At 47.8% G+C, this 21,264-nt stretch overlaps 2 protein-coding genes across 2 annotated transcripts; both read right to left on the bottom strand.

Annotated features, from left to right (window-relative positions):
• Positions 1 to 1,669: 1,669 nt before the first annotated feature.
• Positions 1,670 to 4,270, bottom strand: LOC146189154 (uncharacterized). The gene is made up of 3 exons (XM_084605192.1): positions 3,659 to 4,270; positions 2,845 to 2,980; positions 1,670 to 2,199 (listed from the first exon to the last, which is right to left on the bottom strand). The coding sequence occupies exons 1-3, from the start codon at positions 4,259 to 4,261 to the stop codon at positions 1,670 to 1,672; spliced, it is 1,269 nt and encodes a 422-aa protein (XP_084461318.1). The 5' UTR covers positions 4,262 to 4,270.
• A 100-nt stretch (positions 4,271 to 4,370) lies between these two features.
• On the bottom strand, positions 4,371 to 5,635 carry LOC146189155 (uncharacterized). The gene is made up of 2 exons (XM_084605193.1): positions 4,457 to 5,635; positions 4,371 to 4,385 (listed from the first exon to the last, which is right to left on the bottom strand). Exons 1-2 carry the CDS (start codon positions 5,633 to 5,635, stop codon positions 4,371 to 4,373), a joined length of 1,194 nt encoding a protein of 397 aa, XP_084461319.1.
• Positions 5,636 to 21,264: the final 15,629 nt, after the last annotated feature.

The following is a 21,264-nucleotide window of genomic DNA, read 5'->3' on the forward strand; positions in this document are numbered from 1 at the left end:
AAAACGTTTGTGGAGTTGCCGGGCTCGGTCGGCTCGGCGCTCTGTATGATGCTCTGGATGCATACGTTTGGAAAGCGGAGGGAAGCGGCTCAGGAGATCCTTCCACCATCTCTCCTGGAAGCCGGGGTACACCCCAAGGCTCAGTGCTTTCCCCACTCCTGTTAAATATTGCGCTGCTTGGCCTGCCCAATCTTTTGGCAGATATCCCCCCCTTGCACCACAGCCTATACGCCGACGACCTCACTCTGTGCATTACACACGGCAGTGACGGCCAGATCGAGGAGACTGCAGACAGCCATCGATCGCGTTAGTACCTACCTGGCCGCAGTCGGCCTATCCTGCTCGGCCACCAAGTGTGAATACATCATTGTCCGAACCCAGGGAAGACGCCCCAGATCGCCTCCGGCATCCTTCAATCTGCAAGTACAGGGCACTCCCCTACCCCGTACCGACCGAATCCGTATCCTGGGCCTTCATCTGCACGATAATGGAGGAAACACCACTACTCTTCAGAGAATAGATCAATCTGTAATCCAGATCAGCCGCCTGCTCAAGAGAGTCGCCAACAAGCATACGGGCATGCGCGAATCCAACCTTTTGAGCCTCGTACAAGCCTTCGTTTGCACGCGCATTGCCTACGTTGCCCCTTACCTTTGCCTCACGCGAACAGATCGGGAACGATTGGATGCATCACTAGGCAAAGCATACAAGACAGCATTGGGTCTACCCATGTCCACTTCCACCACCAAACTGATGAACCTCGGGATCTCCAACACAGTCAGCGAGCTGATTGAAGCGACTCTAACTTCTCAATATGAGCGTCTCTCGCTGACACATGTGGGCCGTGCAGTACTGAGCCAGGTAGGAATCACTCCTCCGAGGGCGACTTCTACGTATATGGACCTCCGCTACAAGCTGCGTTGAGCAACCGTCCCAGCCCCGCAGTGCCAGGAACTTCCACCCTTCGCCACCTCTCCTCCCCTAAGACGCCCGACTATTGTGCGGGAGCACCGGGGTTCGATCCCGACCGCGGCAGCTGTGTTTGGTTTGGTTTGTTTTGGTTTGTGGTGTTTAACGTCCGAAAGCGACTCAGGCTATGAGAGATGCCGTAGTGGAGGACTACGGAAATTTTGACCAACTGGTGTTCTTTAACGTGCACTGACATCGCACAGCACACGGAGGCCTTGGTTTTAAACTCCATCGAAAAGCGGCCGCCGAGGCCGGATGTGTCTGTTGTGACTTTAGGAAGAAGGAAAAGAAAATCCACGGGCCTGCTACTGGCTCTGTAGCCGAGCCACCTCCGCTGCCTCGTGCGGACAGAAGAAAAAATAGAGAAGAAAGAAAAGAAAGAAAAAAGAAGATTGAGAGAAAGACGCGCGCCGCAACAACAGCCGTACGTCGTCCATCACCGAAGCAGTGGCGGGTGCTATGACGGCCTACAACAAATAAAATTCGGAGGCTGGCTAGTACCCGCCGCACGCGGCATTGACCTACCGTCCCAGCCCCGTAGGGCCAGTAACTGCCACCTGAAATAACGGAACGTAGCCGGCGGCTGGAGGCCAAAGGACTGCCCCTTGATTGATAGGTGTGCTTGGTTTTATAACAGAACCGCACTGATTACAGATCATGATACGTAAGAATGCGGCACGTGTAAACAGTCAAGCTCATGCTATACATCAGCACGCGTGCCTGATAACACTGCATCCCCTCCCCCTAAGCTGGAGTACGTAAGACGATCTGGGGGCTTCCGCAGGTGAGTCGAACGACGTGGTGGTTGTTGGTCTTCGGCTTGAGAGCTGACTTCCTGTGCCTCCGTACCTTGGCGAGTTTCTGCCTCCCCGGAACTACGCTGAGCTCCGTCGTTGGTCCGGTCATGGCTCTGCTTGTTAGGTGATGAACCTGTGACTAGTCGTGGCCGAAGTTGGTCTACGTGGCGTCGTTGCTGTCCCTCAGGTGTTTCCAGTGTCACCATGCGTGCTCCCGTCGTGGACACTACGGTTGCCGGCATCCATCTCCGGGCAGACTGAAACTGGCGCGACCATACATGCCTGCCAGGTTGAAACCGGGTCGGTACTTCTGCTGCTGCTGGAACCGCTTCGCTCGAACCGTCATGTCTTATCACCTTGGTATCCTTGATAGAAGCTGTCAGCCGGGTTCGGGGACGGAAGGCCAACAGTCGTTCCGCTGTAGATTTTCCTCCTTCCGAAGGTGTCGTTCTATAACGGAATAAAAACTTGATTAGTCGTTCTTGCAGTGTACCTGTTGGATTCTTCCGAAGACCTTCCTTTATTGTTCGCACGGCCCATTCCGCCAACCCATTTGACTGGGGATGGTATGGGGCGGTTCTTATGTGTTTCACTTGGTTTTCCTGCAAGAAACTGGACATGGCGGAGCTTGAAAATTGTGGTCCATTATCCGATACCACACAGAATGGCAAGCCAAAGCGTGCGAAAATACCTCGAAGTACTTGAACGGTGACCTCCGCTGTGGTCGTTTTCAAAGGTATGGCTTCAATCCACTTTGTCTCAGCATCAACCAGCACAAAAATTTGGTAGCCCTTGACGGGGCCCGCAAAGTCCATATGAACCCTGTGCCAGGGCCTGTTGCTCACCGGCCAGGGACTGGTAACTTCCGCAGCCGGCATGGGCCAGCATTGTATACATTGCGGGCAACTTCGAACCAACACTTCGATGTCCCTATCTAACCCAGGGTACCAAAACAACGCCCGAGCCGTGCGCTTCATGGCACTGATACCGGGGTGACTGTCGTGCAGTTCCTTTAACATGCTTTGTCGCGCCGCCTCCGGCAACACTACTCGATGACCCCAGTAAATCAGGTCGTGACTGGCCGCGAGCTCGTTGCGGCGAGAAAAGTATGGCATCAGGTGTTGCTGTGCTGCTGATAAATACCGTGGCCAGCCATGTGCGATCCACCACCTGACCTGATGAAGCGTATTGTCCGAGCCGCTTAGGTTCACTAGCTGTTGAGCGGAAAGGGCGGTGGAATTGAGGCTCTCCGTATAAAGTACGTATTCCATGGGTTCTTGCCCTCCTCGGTCTTCCATGCACGGCAGTGGAAGGCGACTGAGAGCGTCTGCGTTAGCATTTAGCTGTCCTGGCCGATACTCCAGATCATAATGGTAAGCCGCCAGTAACAACGCCCACCGCTGAATTCTTCCTGCTGCCATTTGCGGAATCGGCTTTTCCGGGTGGAACAGACCTGTCAGTGGCTTGTGATCCGTCACCAGAGTAAAATGTTTCGCCAACAAATAATCTCGAAACTTGGTAACGCCGAAAACCAAAGCCAGCGCTTCTTTCTCCAGTTGCGAATAATTCCGCTCCGCAGGTGTCAGTGCTATAGAACGGAACGATATGGGATAGTCCCGGTTTCCAATTCGGTGTGACAACACAGCGCCGACCCCCACTGGCGAAGCGTCGCATTCAAGCCGCAACGGCTTTTCGGGGTCGTAGTGTACGAGAAGTTGTGCTTTTGCCATAGCCTGCTTTGCTGCCTGGAATGCTTCCTCATGCTCGCATCCCCATTGCCATCGCGCTCCTTTAGTCAACAGCCTATAGAGGGGAACCAGCGTAGTGGCAAGGTTGGGCAGAAACTTGGCGTAATATGTGATCAATCCCAAGAAGGATTTAAGCTGGCTCACCGTCTCCGGTCTGGGTGCGGCTGTGACGGCTTCCATATTCTCAGGGGGGTGAAGTCCAGTTGCATCAATCTTGTGGCCCAAGAACGAAACTTCCTTCTCGCGGAACCTGCATTTGTCACGGTTCATCTTGAGCCCATTATCGCGCAGCCGCTCGAAGACTTGCCGGAGAGTTGAGTTGTCGTTCTGTTTTTCGGCAATAATGATGTCATCTAAGTACACCTTGACGCGAGGGATGCCTTGTAGAACGGACTCGAGGCGACGCTGGAACAAAGCTAGAGCCGATGCGATGCCGAAAGCGAGGCGGTTGTATGCAAACAACCCTTTGTGGGTGTTTAACACGGCCATTTTTCGTGCCTCGTCGTCCAGTGGAAGTTGATTATATGCGTGCCGTAAATCCAGAGTGGTGAACACCTCCCCTCCGTACAGAGATGCGAAGATGTCCTCGATTTTTGGTAATGGGTACTGTTCCAAATGTGTCACCTGATTCACGGTTAGTTTGAAGTCACCGCACAGTCTAATTTCACCGTTCCGTTTTACTACGGGCACGACAGGCGTAGCCCACTCGGAAACTCTCACTGGTGAAAGCACTCCTTCCTGTACCATGCGGTCAATTTCTGCCGAAACCTTTTCCCGAAGCGCGTAGGGCACTGGTCGAGCCTTGAGAAAGCGTGGTACCGCGGCCTCTTTTTTGTGTAGTTTCACGGGCGGCCCCTTACAACGACCCAAACTATCCTCGAAAATTTCCGAAAACTCCGCCAAAAGTTCGACTGTCGCTGCGTCACCCTGAACCAGATGTACTTTCTGCGGCGCACATTCTTCCAGTAGTGCCATGCCCGCATTCTGGAAGGCTTGGATGGTGTTCCGGCCGCACAACAAAGGCCCGTCGCAATCCACAACCACGAGCGAGCTGTCCACTTGCGTGTTACCGCATTCGACTTTCATGGCCACTCGGCCAAGGACCGGAAGCGGCCCCAGGAAGCACGATAGGCGCAGTGCAGTCTTCTCCAGTGTCGGCCAAAAGTCGCGGTGGTTCTCGAATACCTTCCTTGGTATGACGCTGACAGTAGACCCTGTATCCACGAGCATGCGCAGGTTCCGACCTTCCCAGATGAAATCCCTTTCGAATGGCCGTACGGCCTCGTTAGTACTGTAGCTGTGAGCCACCAAAGCGTAGAGCGTATCTTCTTCACTGCCATCGCTGCCGTCTGCCTCCTTCACCGCGTATGTTCCTGAAGGGTTAGCGCGACCACTGGAGCACATCCGTGCTAGGTGTCCTTTCCTGCCGCACTTGTGACACGTCGCTTTCTTGTGTCTACACACTTCTGAAGCATGGTTCGAGCCACATCTCCCGCATTGCGAGGACTCGGTCGTTGATCCTTGCTTGCGTCCGGATTTCTGCGGATACCGGCTGTGCTTCCGTACGACGTTGGCAGCCGCCCCGTTGTCATTAAAGCTCCTTTCTTGCATCACCCGGACATTCGCCTCGGCGGTTTCCGCGGCTAGAGCAAAAGCTTCTGCCTCTGCCAGGCTCAGCTTCTTTTGCGATAACATATGCCGTCGAGCTTGTTCGTCACGGATTCCGCAGACAATCCGATCCCGCAACATGCGATCCAAAAACTTATCAAAACTGCAATCCTTGGCGAGACGCCTCAGGTCGGTGATGTAGTCCCGTACCCTTTCGCCGTCCGCTTGGTTCCGCATAAAGAAAGCGTAGCTAGCTGCTATCTCATTGGCTTGGGGATCAAAGTGATTGTCCAGGAGCTGTACGACGGCCTCGTAGCTCAGACTGTTCACCGATTCCGTCTGGCACTGGCCTTGCAGCACACGCACCACGTTGTCACTCAGTGCCGACACCAGAAGCGCACGCTGTTTTCCTGGATCTGTGATGCTGTGGCCCTCAAAAAAGGCCTCCAAACGAACACGGTAAGTGCCCCAGCTACTAGTCGTGTCGTCGAACTCGGGTGGCCTGGCTGCCATCGTGCAGCAACTATCCCATCCTCGTCGCCACTGAAATAACGGAACGTAGCCGGCGGCTGGAGGCCAAAGGACTGCCCCTTTATTGATAGGTGTGCTTGGTTTTATAACAGAACCGCACTGATTACAGATCATGATACGCAAGAATGCGGCACGTGTAAACAGTCAAGCTTATGCTATACATCAGCACGCGTACTTGATAACACTGCACCACCCTTCCCCGAGCCACCTCCGCTGCCTTGTGCAGACAGAAGAGAGAATGTAGAGAAGAACGAAAAAGAAGAGGGAGATAAAGACGCGCGCTGCAACAGCTGCCATCCACCACATAAGCGGCGGTGGGTGCAATAACGGCCTACAACCGATAAACATTCGGTTGCTGGCTAGCCCCCACTTCACCGAAACGAAGAGCCGCCACGTGTACTGTGGGATGTCAGCGCACGTTAAAGATCCCCAGGCATTCGAAGTTACTCCGTAGGCATCCACTACGACCTCTTTCTCTCTATCCGCTTTCACTCCCACCCTCCTTTTTTCAGAGCGCAGCTCTTTGGCGTCCGTTCCTGGGTTTCGCGTCGGCGTCGGCCTCGTAACCAGCTCCGCCCCCCTTTCATCCCCCCAGCGCTAGCAGCGACCGACTGATACCGCTGGATGCCGCTGACGCCCTAGAGTCAAGATAACGTGACTGCATAGAACACCGTCGCCGCCATGCAGAAAGAGGACGAGAGGGTCCCCCCCCCTCCCCCCTGTTCCTGTGTAGCGGATAGGGTGCTCTTCAGTTGCCGACGCGCCGGTAATTTCACGTAGGCCCCGGCACGTCGACGAATACGTGACCACCTTCCCACGGCTAGACCTGGTTCTTGGCGCTGCGGAAGCGAGGGTATCATATTGTTTGCGTCGGCATCGGCGGCGTTGTCCCTGAAACCAACTCCGCAGCTGGGGTTGACTCACTATCGGCGTCAGCAGCATCAGTCAGTCGCTGCTATCTCTTCCCTCCTCCCTTTATCGCGTTGTCCGCTTGCTGCGCGCGCTTCTGCCCCCATTGGTTGCCGCTGGGTGTACACGCCGCCCCCCTCCCCCCTCTTCCTGCGAGTCTCCGGTTGTTAAAGCGCCGGCTCGAACTTAATTCCTTTCTTCGCTCCTCCTCCAATGCAACCCCTGTGCGGTGGCAATCAGAGAGCCAGATCGGTGGCGGCGGATCTGTATATGCGCACCGCCCGAGCCGGAATTGCCGCTGCCGTTCGCCACTGCGAAATTATCTGCCAGTTCTTTGTGAGCCATGAGCGAGACGACCGGTGGAAGTCCTCCGTCTGCTGCTGCTGCTGCTGCTGCTGCTAAACGAGCTGCCAGAGCAGAGGCCTAGCGCCGTCGCCGCCAGAATCCAGAGCAGTAAGCGAGGCTGAAGCAGAAGCTCATCGCCGCCGCAGAGAAGGGAGTCTTTGTTAAGGAAATACGTGTGAAAAATAAAAAAAAATTCTGTGATAGCGCATACATGTGTTGCTCGATTTCTTTGCCTCACTCTATTGAAAAGGTGAAACAGCTTATTTGCTGTGCTCAAATTTCGCATTAGGAAGTAACGTAATCGTCGGTAATTTTTTCCTTACGGAGCCCTGGACTGGAGCCAGTGGTGCCCTGGACTGGGGGCGCCAACCGCTCGTCAGCCTCGGCTGAAGAAGCTAAAAAAAAAGATCCCCGAGCAGTTAATAAAGTTCACTCACTCACTCCTTACGGAGCGGTACTGGTGTACACAGAAACAAGTGTGTCAGATACTGTGTCTTTCCCTTCCTGTGAACAAATTATTATTAGTATTATTATATTATATAGGAGAAGGTAGATGTTTAATTAGACAGGCATACAAGTAGCCTTAAATCTCCCGTAATAAGCTCCCTAGTCGAAATAGCTACAGAACCGTGTCAAAAATACGACAAAATAATCTGTAGTTCTGTTGTAAACGTCATATTTTTATGTACTTCTGTAGTACTTTTCTTTTCTGTAATTCTGTAGTTTTTCTGTAGTATATTTATGTTGTCGGTATCTTGTAGCACGTTTTGGTTGTAACTATAGAAATTTCTGATGTTATTACAGTACGTTTTTATGTCACGACAGGTTTCCCTTTAAAATGCGCACAGAAATTCGGTCTTAACGACACAAAATTTTCTGTAGTTTTTTCTGACTGGGCGTGGACGCGGCGCAATACCGGAAAACTTCGAGATAAACGTTCGCACTGGTCACGGTGATTAAAAACGGTTCACTTTTGGCGGCCGCATCGATCGCAACCACGTCTTAGACAGCGGAGGTAGCGGCCATAGCCTTAGCTATAGCAAACACTTCTGGTGATATTATATTCAGTGATTCTAAAACAAACACCCGCCATTTCGCGAGGGGCCCATCGCATGTACCTCCAGGGGAAAAAAACTGATTCATTGATTTATAGCAAGAGAAAGGTGCAGTAACTGTCTCACTTGTTTTCTGTAGACTGATTTATTTATAGGAAGGGAAAGGCGAGGTAACTGTCTCACTTGTTTTCTGTGGACACCGCAACCGCGCCATAAGGGAAGGGAGGAAGATGGGAGTGAAAGTGGAAAGAGAGAAACGAAGAGGCGTCGTGTGCTGTGCGATGTCAGCGCACGTTAAAGATCCCCAGGTGGTCGAAATTAGTCCGCAGCCCTCCACTACGGCTCCTCTTTGGAAGGCTACGGTCTAATTTCGACCACCTGGGGTTCTTTAACATGCGCTGACATCGAAAACACCTCAACCGCGCCGTAACGTAAGGGAGGAAGGTGGGAGTGAAGGTCGAAAGAGAGAAAGAGGAGCCGTAGTGGAGGGCTTCGGAGTAATTTCGACCACCTGAGGATCCTTAACGTGCGCTGACATCGCACAGCACACGGACGCCTCTTCGTTTCGCCTCCATCGAAACGCAGCCGCCGAGGTCGGGTTCGAACCCGGGTACTCCGGCACAGTCGTCGGGAGTTTACCACCGCACCACCCCGGCGGGGCTCCCGGGGGTACAAGTGGATCACTGCGCAACGCTGAAACTGGAGAGAAGAAAATTGGAGAGGAGGAACGGGACCACGTGGTACAGGACTGACGTGACACATGACGATACGAGATTCTCGCGGTCGCGAGCACCGTGCAGACGGGCACATGTTCGGAGCTGGACGGGCGGGTAATAATGGAGCAGAATGCCATCGAACGCACCGGTTAAACCGCTGCCTCTGTTCTGAGGTATTTATGCTGGCCCATATAGTTCCTAACTATCTATTGGATTTGGGAATTCGCCGCACAGCCAGGAACATTCAAGTCACTGCAGTTTCACGTAAGCAGACCAATGGTTGTCCGAATTTTTGACTCCGTGTTCTTGATGCGTTTCTTTTGCCACCTTAAGCCTAACTGGCCGTCCGTCTATGGCGGGTATCCCATGTGTTATCTTAAGTGACGCCCTAAACAGCTCTGAAGATTTCGGCCGAAGTTGCCATAGATACTTGTTAGCTGCCTGTAATAATTACTCGCTTCCGCGTCCTTCTCCTGCCGGTGATGTTTTAATTATTTCTTAATTCCGCCAACGAAGGCGGAGACGCACTGGCCATAGACTGAATATTATTAACATTTTAAACCACATTTAACTGCGGTGCCTTAGTTTGGGAATAATATTAGCTCCGCGTTCTGTTTGAAATGCTCTACCTTTCTGCGCTGTGTTAGTAGGGTCTCTAGAAATAGTGTTAGCAGCGTTCCTCCATAATAGGGTTGGTCTTATCAGGGAACGAGGCTTAAGCTTGTACTTACGTTACGCGTACGTACAATACATAATTATTGAAATAAAGAGCACCTATAAACGACAAGCCTTCATCTTATTATTTATTCTGACTAACATCGTGTTCATTTTTTGCTTTATTGTACATAAATTTGCATGAATATTTGATATAAACTTTTCGGTGCTGCCAGTAGTACTGTATACCACAAGCTACTCGCTGTCCAATGAAAGATGGCTACACCTCCCTGGAAGGGCATAAAGTGCGCATTGAGGAATAAAATAAATTTTAGATAGATAATTATTTTATATTACTTTAGTGCCCACTACCTTCAGTCGCGTCGTTGTATTGGTGTGATGTCCTTGTAGTGTAGAATATTCTCTTTTTTTGCGATATTTTTACTAGCAGCGTTTCTTGGAATATTGTTAGCGTTTACATAATACGTTCTGATTCTCCCATTGAGATATCGGGCAGTGCATTTCATTGGTGCTTCAGAATAACTTTAATAATAATCAGAAAGAAAGGAGCAGGCACAACCTTTTTTATTGGTTACGGACGTTCTTTTAACCGGCTTCAATTAGGTGTAGGCGCTCTTCAACGCTTTTGGTGTTTGTGTTTTCAAGTTTGTGTTCATTAGGCGTTCTAGACTAAGTGCTAGCGTGACACATTCTGCTTGCGAATTTTTGTCTTTTTCTTGTACGCTCTGTTTTACTGCGTCTTCAGTTCTGCACGATGCATTTTTAAGTTTATTTTCATGCGGAAATAATACTGTGTTCCTCTGATTATCTTTGAGGCTCAACAAAGATAACGCTGGCATGACATGACGATTTCAAACGCGCTGTTTCCCGAGCCTTCACTCTGGCAATTTTGCACGTTTGTTTCCTATTTGCGTTTTGGCGGTTGGATTTATCACATATTCAGAAGTATCTGCCTAAATAGGGCAGACTCAGGTGTCCTTGGTGCCCTTATTCTGAGATCTTGCCTGATACTACCCGTTTTCCTACATATAAACCAATTAACAACCGAAGCAAAAGTTTCACAATTGGCAGAGCCCTCCTCCGCGTGGCACTAAATTTGACCTTCAAGTGACCTTGACCTAATTAGGTGTGAGTGTCCAATATTCAGCTGTGTCCACCGAAAAGTGTAATGCACCTTCCTTTCCCCAAAGCCCAACTTAAAAGATATCAAAAACTGCAGATTGTAAGGGCGGTGTTACAGGGGATACCACTGAAACGCTCGCCGCTTCCGCTCTATCACTAGATTGAAGCCATCCTTAAACACTCATAATTTTTATGTAAATTGTTGACTAGGTAATATGACCAAAGTGCGGGTGGAACAGTAAACAGACGTGCTTGTGACCACCCTCTGGATCGGTGTGTCCAACGACAGGAGCCGATAACAGTGCTTTGGAATTTCACAAACTTAAATCGCCTCCGCCTAGTCATTTAGAGGCTCGCGGAGGAAGTGTGTATAGGAAACACAAACAATAGAGGGTGAGTCTAAATGCAATAATTTTTACACGAAATGCTTGTCGATATATCGTAGATGTTTTGCGCTGTTGCGATAACCTAAATGTACTTAACCAAAGCAAGCGCTTTAACGTTTCATTCTTCCTCACAACAAATGTGACTTTCTAGCTTTTAATACGTCTCACTCTCAGTGGATACCTTAGCCATGGAATTTGGCGACGGAAGAATAATTGTTCTGTGGAGAGGAGGATATGTTCGCCTCTCCAGCCAAAATCATCGAGAAGGTCTAAATTATTCCGGACCCCGCCATTATGGCCCCCCTATTTCTCTATAGCCCACCTTTTTTCCTTCACGTTTCATGTGTCTACGGAGTGCGTGAAAAATACTGGGCCCTTCCTTTCATGTAAACCAAACTGTATTGCGGTTAATAAGAACATAGTAATGATGAGTTATTGTGATGTGTTGAAATATTTCGGCAAGCTGGCGGTGTGTAACCTAGTATACCCACACTGCATAGTAGAGGTGAGTCTTCTCATTTATAAAAATTAGGATCAACACTGCATACCAGGATGTGGTGCGAAAGCATTGGCTTTGGGCGACCTCGCGTTGCATAGAACACAACCAGCGTTCCGTTGAACGCATGTAATTTCCTCTACGTTCAATGTAGAACCACTGTCATGCTCCACGTATTTGATGCATACTAACATCGTGAGCGACTCGAATTTGCCGATCAACAACTTTAGTAGAGGGATGGTTTCCAATATCGACGCACAAATTGGTCACATAAATAAAAGCATTTCGCTTTTCGAGAGATATCGAACTAATATAGACCTCCGCTCATGGGATAATCCGGGAAATGAGGCTTCTCACCACTTCGCTCGAGAATTAGCCGAACTAGCGGTGGCGCAAAATAAGGAACCAGAATCTTTCGGTTAGCCACTCATATACCAAAAACTCGCTGCACAATACAAAGCAATAAAAACACTCACACCACCCCGTAAAGCATTAGCCAGGCACCAGCAAGTGATATGGAGATATCTACAGGCTTCTAACCCGAACCCTTTCTAAGCCTTTCTAACCCGAACTTGATATAAAAATTATATATGACAGGAATCGCTTCTGCCGTTTTGTGGCGAGAAAGACAATTTCGACTTACTGATCCGGGTGTAAACGTCCATAAGCCTCCTCAGAAATCTTTCTGATCCCTTTCAATAAGCTTGGGTAAAGCCAAGTTCCATCCACCACAAGGTTCCACGGCCTGCGTACGCTAGCTAACTTGCCTCAATCCTCCACTCTTATTATCAATACTGTTCTATCAGCCTCAGCCGCCCCACTCGGGGAAATCTCCGGGGTGGCGCACGTATGCGCAGTGCGGAAACTACTCTTCTCTCTCCGCACCGGCGTGCGCATCTGCTGAGGTGCCGCTGGACTTCTCCCCTTCGTGGCGAGCATCACGTATCTCACGAGTCTCTGGGTGATTCACGTGACATAACTGGCGAGTACGGCGGAAGTGATTTGAAAACGCCCTGCTGGGGTTGCCGCGGGCCTCCCAGTAGAGGACATTTCCAAGCCTGATTTGACATTCAGCTCTGCTTGAGAGAAGTGGTGCTTAGCTCCAAAAGTGGGGCAGAGTATGCCACATGCACCACCGTCGTGGCTCAGTGGTTAAGATGCCCGCATACTGTGCTGGAGTACCAGTGTCTGATCCCGAGTGCCGGCTGCTGCGTTTCGATGGAGGCGAAATGGAGAGGCGTCCGTGGGCTGTCCTGTGTCAGCTATGTGGTCGAATTACCACGAAACCCTCTACTACAGCAATTCTTTTTCCCCTTCTCGTTTCTTTCACGCCTTTATCCTTTACTTTATGGCACGGTTCAGGTCCCCGCAGTGAAAATTATTAGGTACTTCGCGTTTCCTTCTTGGAAACCATTAAATTAGTGGCAATTTCCAAGCACAGAGCTGAAGGTCCAAACAGGCTGGCAATGACCTGTAATGAATGGTTTATTAGAAGGAAATGCGCTGTATCTGTTGCGCATACTTGAACAACGACGATACAAGCCTGATTTTGTCTTCAACGTTGCAAACGAGAAGTGGAAAATGACTTTCGGTGGAATTGCTTATAAGGAGGAAAGTCACGGTATTTGTCACAGGTTCTCCATATGCACCTAACCCGCACCATAGAGGTTCCTAATGCCTGACTTGTCCTTCAAATGACCTGTAATAATAATATTAATTGGTTCATAGGAAGGGAATGGCGCAGCATCTGTTAACACGTCGTTCTGCAGAACACATAAACAGCGCCGTAAGGAAAAGGAAGATTGTGGAAGTGAAAATGGACAGAGAAAGGGGAGCCGTAGAGAACAGCTACGGAGTTTTTTCGACCTGTCTACTGTGACCGAGTACCCGGGTCCGATCCCGATCGCCGCCGGCTACGTTTCGGTGGAGGAGAAACGAAGAGGCATCCGTGTGCTGTGCGACGTCAGCGTACGTTAAGGATCCCCAGGCGGTCAATATTTCCTCTGACCGAATGGAGCTCGCTCATGATCGCTGAGCTCATGATCATCATTACTTTATTGAACGAGGGATCACTAGAGATTTCAGTGAATCTGGACGCTCCCCGTGCTTTGCGCCAAATCATCCTTTATTCAGTTTTTTTATTTTATTCAGTAATAACGATTACGTTACCTTTATGAATAAGGTAGCATAAGGTAGCGGAGCCGGGGGTGTATACTCGCGTTCACCCTCTGCCACGTCAGTCGCCAAGTCTCCTCAAGAGAAGGCGCGTCGCCTCGCTGCTTTCTCAACCTACCAGGCTTAACCAAAGCTAAGCCCCAGCCAATTTTTTTTTTCTACTCACCATCTAACGTTCCTCAGTTCCCCCGTGGCTCTGGTCAGGTGTCCACCGAGACGTGAGGCCATTACTGATATTTTCTCAGCGGCTCATGAATTAAGGGGCTCCTTTACAGAGCCGGGCGATGTAGGATGGAGCGCGGCTTCGCAGGCTGCGTTCTCATTAAAGTGTAAGTCTAGTCCATATATTATGCGTTGTCAGTGAAGATAAAAAAAAAAACCCTAGGTGGTCGAATATAAGCCGATCCCTCCAACAGGGTTTCGTTCGTTCTCGGATATTTCCCAGTAATGAGCCTTAAAACAACATTTAAGGCCAGTCAATTGGAAGCGTCCTATGCAATGTGCGGACGACGTTAGAGCATGCTAAATACACTCAGAATGGTGAAATTCAGAGCCGCTCCACTGCTGCTTCATTCGTGAACTTTTACTTAGGAGTCATTTGGGAGTTCAAATTTTCATAAATCTAACACTTTCTTTGAGAAATAAAAGAAATTCATTTATTCATCTAGGATAAATGTCCAACATAGCGTGCATCTCATGAAGCGCTTCTTGACTGACGAGCTGAGTGGTGTGGTGGCCTGCAATACTGTTATCCGGATGTGCCATCGCCATGACCACGTGTCTCGAACAGCGTTACAGGAATAGACACCGGCGGTAGTCTCAACATGCCGCTCACGAGTAATTTTTCTGAAATACACCACAAGCAACGAGGCCACTGATAATGCGTTTCGAAGACATTTGCAGTGAGCTAGAAATTCTGGACACCTTGCCCGACACTGCACCAAAAAACAGCCCCCTACCCCCCTGGTACAAACTTCCAAATGTCTGTGATCTCACTCTAACACACTTCAACAAAAGCCAAACTCCTAAAGAGCATATAATACAAGAATTTCGCACAATAAAAGAAAAGTACAGTAATTATACAGAGTTTTATACAGATGGATCAAAAACTTCTACTTATGTTGGCTGTGCCGTAGTTGAAGAGAACTGGGAACAAATAATTAGACTTCCTCAGTGCGCATCAATTTTTACAGCTGAATCTTATGCTATCCTGACACCTGTAGAAAAAATAGTGAATGAAGGCATTGGGAACAGTGTCATCTACACCGATTCGTTGAGTGTACTGATGGCTTTAAATCACAGAAATGCTGTCATGCCTCTAATCAGTGACATAATACATAATGTAAAAATGATCACGACACAAGGACATAACATAGTGTTCTGTTGGGTCCCTAGTCACGTAGGCATTGACGGCAATGAAAGAGCAGACAAATGTGCTGCACTTGCCCACAACAAATTGATTCAGAAAGTAAACATACCACATAGTGATTGCTTGAAATTAATAAAACATAAACAGATGAATAAATGGCAGTCCAGATGGAACAACCAAGAAAATAATAAGTTGCGTCTCATAAAGCCTGCACTGGGAGAATGGAAATCGAGCAAAGATCAACAACGTTTTATGGAAGTGATAGTATGCCGTCTTCGTATTGGACATACACATCTTACACATAACTTTCTGCTAATGAAACATAACAAACCGACCTGTGAAGAATGCGACGAGATACTCACTGTAAACCACATTCTAATTACATGCTCAAAACTTGAGGCACTACGGAGAAAACATTTTACTATATTTTACAATCATATCGTCCCATTCCATCCCACCTTGCTTTTAGGAGAAAGAGCACTTGTAAACCTAGCATCTGTTCTCAGTTTCCTAGAAGAAGGAAACTTTTTAAGTAAACTATAGATTTAGCATATCCATTTCCTCTTTTGCAACCAAAACATACATTAACCTTGCTCTTGGCGCATGATAGCCTTAGTTGCTTATGCGCCATAAAACCCAACACAACACAACACAACGAACGTGGCATTATGCGGAAGCTGCCTCGTCAACCGTGATATGAACCGACTAGATGCCTCTGGATGTGGATCCTGTAGTTTTGGAGGGAAGCTTAATTCGTGCTGCCAGAGATAAATTATCACTGCGCCGAAAAGGCAGCCCACAATACAATGCTTCGCCCTGGATGTTTTCGATGGAGGAGAATTGTAAAGGCGTTTCTGCTGCGCGATATGTACCGACATTAAAGTCACCAGATGCTCGCAATTATTCCACAACCCTTCATTGTCGCAGCTATTCTTCACCCTACCTTAAAACTGGCTGCGACTTAGCTCAGCCAAGCCTGGTTAGAGAAATGGAGGCTCTGTTATGCTTGGTTATGGTGTGTCGCTATGGCAGGTTAGACTCAGAGATAACCGAGTTAACAGACCGGAAGCTCGATTAGGCATAGTCAGAGAGTGTTTGCTGTGGTTTAACGCCTTCATGGGTGTCTGCGAACATCAATGACACCACAGCCAGATCGATAAGACTAGAACATGTCGAGGGAATTTTGAAGGTGACGGCTCCAGAAGGCGAGCCACATGGCCAGCTGTGGAGGAAGAAAGAAAGGGTAGGCAGAGAACCGAAATACTGTGGACATCGCACAGCAAATGGAAGTCTTTCCAAACCTGGACACTCGAGATCAGTGTCGAGCGCCATAACCACCAAGACACCACAGCGAGGCGTTGGCATTCCCGTTGGCTGTGTTTTCTAAGGCGATAGCCTTTATTTGCTCATGCTCGCGGCCATGATCGTGTCCGTCCGTCCGTCCGTTACTAGTTTTATGACATTTAGTCGCTAACCAGTACCTAAATAACTAGTACTAATTAGTCATTAGGCATGACTAAATAGTCGTGTATTGACTCAATATGACGCCATCATACGGTGACGTCACTACTGTTCATAATACCAGCAGGCAATTAGTGCATATACGAAGCTGTTCTCGCCGGGCGTCCAATCCAGGCATCTGTGCGGAGCCTTTCATTTAGCCCGTCCTCAAACGCCGCACCATGCAGCATATTGAAGCAGAAGCAGTACAGCAGGCATCAACGGCGTTTCAAATTTGTTTACATGGAAGAAAAGGCGCTTTATCTGTCACAAGCCTCCGCGGACACCTGAAACGAGCCGCAAGGAAAACGAGGAAGGTGTTAGTGATAGAGAGGGAAACGGAGAGAGTTCCTGTAATGGAGGGCTTCGGACCCCGGCGCTACAAGGGCTTACTCGTCATCGCACTATAGAAGGTATAGTCCAAAGTGCCCCTAGCATTACAACAGCCCCATCCAAAACACTATTCAGCAACAGCAAATCTCAAGCTGTCAGACCACTAATCCTTACCTTTGAAGAAATATGCAGAGACTTGAATACACCGGATGCTCTCCGGAAAGTGGCACGGACATCTAACCCACTTTCGCCCTGGTACAGCTTTCCCGGTGTATCCAACTTCCGACGGTACGCGGGTTGTCTTAGATGCAACGCTGTGTCACCCCCAGCACATTTGGTTCATCAACGTTGAACCCGTATAACGGTCATATAGTATTCCGAGTTTATGTACCAGTGCTGCCGCCACCATTTCCGCCGAATGAAAGCTTTGAAAGTACAGCACTTGCAAAACTCCCGGAGGCACACGGGACACTCTTGGCTTGTGTCGCCCATGACGCATTCAGTTCCCTCTAAGTCGGGACGCCTGCCTTCCGTATGGCAGAATTTATCTCCTATATAGCAGGTTAGGCATACCTTCACTCGGCGCATTTCACCGACAGTGAGGCGGAATCTAAGCATTCAACGCCCCCGAATCAAAACTGCGATCTTATTGAAATAAATACTTCAGCTTATTACTCATTTATATGGAATTCCAGGGCGCTTTCGGCAGTGTGCGGCATCCTTTGGTGCTGAGTTCGCATGGCCGATGGGGGCGCATTCGGCACCAGACCCACACTACACAGGAGCTTTCCTACAGGATGAAAAGTGCGCGATAAAATTATTTGGTAATAAAAATGAACTGTTTAACTTTAATTTCTTAGCATAACTTGCAGCACCTACAGGGAGCCACAGCGTAGAAGGAACTGGATGCTCGGATAAATACTTTGCTTACTTTATTGCTCAAAATCAGATGAATACAGTTCTCCTAGTGAAAAAGCCATATGAGTCGCAATAACCTCATACAGATTATCCATACTAAACTCATACAAAACTCGTATAAATCTCATCTCATACAAATATCATTCAACCTATAAGAAATATATGAGAATGTATGAGATTTGTATGAGTTTAGTACGAGTTTAGTATGAGAGATTTGTGTGAGATTATTGTGACTCATAGGATATTTGGGAAAATGTTTTTTTCGTAACAGAAGTGTAGGAACAGTAACCGTCGAAATGCAGACCAAGCCTTCTTTCTTATGAGTACGCTGTGCTATATTTCAAGATGATGCTATAAAAATATTGCAGGAATGGCGAGAGGCTTCCAATGCAGATAAACGTTTATATCTCAAAGACTGCTTATCTCTGCCTTCGAGTAGTTTGCTCCAGTATACCCTCAATAGGGAAACTTTTCTGCTGATAGAAAAGAACATTAAAAGCACCAATCTATAAGTGTACCGAGAGGATGTTTCCGGGCGTGTTGATTGATATAGCTCAATATAGCGATATGGGGAAATTCTACGTTCATAAAAGCCTCCCAGAAAAAAACGCACTTGAGAATTCCTTGGTATGTCAATTTCGCATACTTTGTTTCAGAAATCGAGGTATTCCGCTTTGTTATAAGACCGAAGTTTCATAACGAAAACCGGGTCTTCATAGTGGTTCACTACTCAGTAAAACTCGCATATTGATGAATACGTTAATAAAGGTCATTCTGTGTTTTTGCGGTATTAGCACATTTTTATTTGTCAGAGGTGATTGCACAGGTTAGCGCACTCTTGGAATTCTCGCTCTGTCATTCACTTTTTGGAAATAAGGATTTTTCAGAACGATTTTGAGATACTTCGCAGCTACCAAAACTATAGTGGAATGTGCATTGAGGCTGTGGTTGTACCTTTCTGATGTTTTTCGCCACCAGGTTTCTGTAATATACACTGGCATGGCGAAATGGACAGACGGAATGGGCGGTTCGCATCCACTGAAACATGGTCACGATGTTCGGTTTTAACCCATGTTCATGATCCTAGGAACCTTGAGTGAGCCATAAGGGCGGGTAGATATGCCACGCATCTGAATACCATGAGGAGGTTTCCGCATCTGAATACTGAGGAGGTTTCCTGGGAGAAACACTCTTAGAAAATTGATAATAATATCAGATACGAAAATCCCGAGAGACAAAGCAAAGCTTTTTAATCATGACTTTTACAAATGGCACTAAAAAGGTGTCACTATTGATAAGCAGCTAACACAGCCTAAGACACCATCATGCAGAGGCGACGTGAAAGCTGCGAATCACCTGTAAATATCTAAATCTGAATAATTTCGTACCACAGACAGCTGCGTAGTGCGCACCTTTAAGAATATCGTCGACAAGTGCATTTCCAAATAAATTGTTGTTCGGTACTAAATTGAAAAAGTTCCAACTTCTGATGGCGAAATGCAAACATGATTCAAGCATGATGATTTTCGAATATATTACGAAAAACATTCGCAAATGTTTGAAATGTCGCGAATTATTATTTGCAGTTATGGTGAAGATGAGGCAGGAACAACGTACATAAAATGCTGAACGTCGGTAAGTGCTCAGTGAAGGGAAACTAAAACTTAAAATCTACAGCCACAACAAACTTGTATGACTATACTGTAAACGTTCAACTCCTTGCACGAACAGGCGAACGTATGGACAATGAAATCTGAACACAAAGCCAGTTAATACGCTGACGATTACGAAGTTCGTGAATAAATATGTGAGCCAACTATTTCTGTCCACGAAATACACGGAAGCCGTTCTTTTTTCCTTCCCATCCGAACGCACATAACGACTTATTATTTTGTTAGCGAGTGACTTTTTAATTTTAGCGATTCAGCTGAAGAAAGGAACAGAAACAGCGAAGAGGGTATCTTTTATACATGTCTATTGTTACAAGAAATAAAAGCACCTCTAGCGTGTGGCGAACACTCTTTTGCCAAACTCTTTCTGGCCCGCATTTGCGGCTTAGTCTACTGAATCTTCAACGAATATCCCTGTTACCGATTATTTCTGTACGTGTGTCTTACGGTGACTCGTAGTCTTATATGCGCAGTGTTATATTTTTCTCTTTTTTACATGAAGTTTAATGAATGACCTTGGTTATGAAGAGTATAAACAGTTTAATTTTGTTTGATACTCTAGGTTCAAAAGTATGTTTGTTGGCTTTGCAGAGTCGGCACTTCTTTTGAAGCGGTACCTGCCCAAAAAATCTGAGGGAGAAAAACGAAAACCAAGCACCCGAATACACACGCTTGCAATGCATCAGCGGTAAGTTCACGCGTGTGCCTGCGTTCAGATGCTTAGTTTGAGGGGATGCAATTCAAAATGTATGGCTCGTTTTTAATGGCGATTATCTTTAATGCAAATAAAAACACTTGAAAGGATAGATAGTCATTAGGTTTGCTTGACATTTAAACCAATGCAGACGCACTTATAATCCCTGTTCCGTGCATATCCGACATTTGTTAACAAGGCGGGTGGGTTTTTCTTTGTGGTAGAAGCAGCTGTCGAGTCTAGCAAATAGTTGAAGGCGTACCTCGAAATGTCTTTCATGCAATCAGGCAGGTCTTTAAGAGCGATTGAGGCGATTGCGATGTGCTGTCACCGGAAAGAATGCAGTACGAATAACACGTTCACGACGAAAGAGAGCTTGATATTTGGCGAGCCAAACGGAGGCCAGTGGTGACCATTTGCGCCTTGTTCAGGAAGATGCGTTGACTGTAGTGAATGACTTGTCTGAAACCTGTTCTCTCGGTGGGCTTGGTGTTAACGGTGGAGAGCGGTCAGATAACATTGCAAATGCGATCATTCCAGTGAAATGCAGACAGTTTTCGTTTCTAAGAGACGCAGGAGGCTTCGTTGTGACCCTCTTGTTTGTTATTTCGGCAATACAACATATATTCGTTTGCTGGGAAAACCGAAACGAAAGATGCAGCGCTACTGAATTACAACTTGTTCCGTGAATGTCTAAAATAGGACACTCCAGCAATCGGATGTAACCTATGTACTCCGATCTTAGCAGCATGTGACCCAGATATTTTCACGCTCCCGTTTTCAGATCATACTTACGCGCTTGTTTATTCCTTTAATGGCTCCTGCGGTCGTGGACAAGGTGTGTCCCGCTTTTGCAGCGTTCTGATTGGCCGAGGCGGGATGCATCCCTGCCATCTGCAATGCCACACCTGAACGCGCTCCAAGGAACGCGACGCGACAGGAGCGATGGTGTGCCGTCCAAACTCACACTTGCCGGAGAAAGTGTGATAGATACTGCGCCTTTCCTTTCCTGTAAACCAATTATAATTATGTGTAGCACTGCAACAAATGTCGACAAGAGGCTAACGATGGGAGGCAAAGCATAGGAAGGGTAGGCTTTCATCATTGTCCTCATAAGAGAGATCTAAGGGACCCCCTAACCTTTTTAAGTCATTGTGTCCCTTAGGAGTATCCTGTTATCTCTGAAGGTAAAAGAACATAGCATATGGTACACGGGTTCACGTTGTCTTTTACAGAATCAAATTCACA

This window comes from Amblyomma maculatum, chromosome 5, assembly GCF_055883805.1.
Source record: "Amblyomma maculatum isolate TAMU_Amacu chromosome 5, ASM5588380v1, whole genome shotgun sequence".
Taxonomy (NCBI): Eukaryota; Metazoa; Arthropoda; class Arachnida; order Ixodida; family Ixodidae; genus Amblyomma; species Amblyomma maculatum.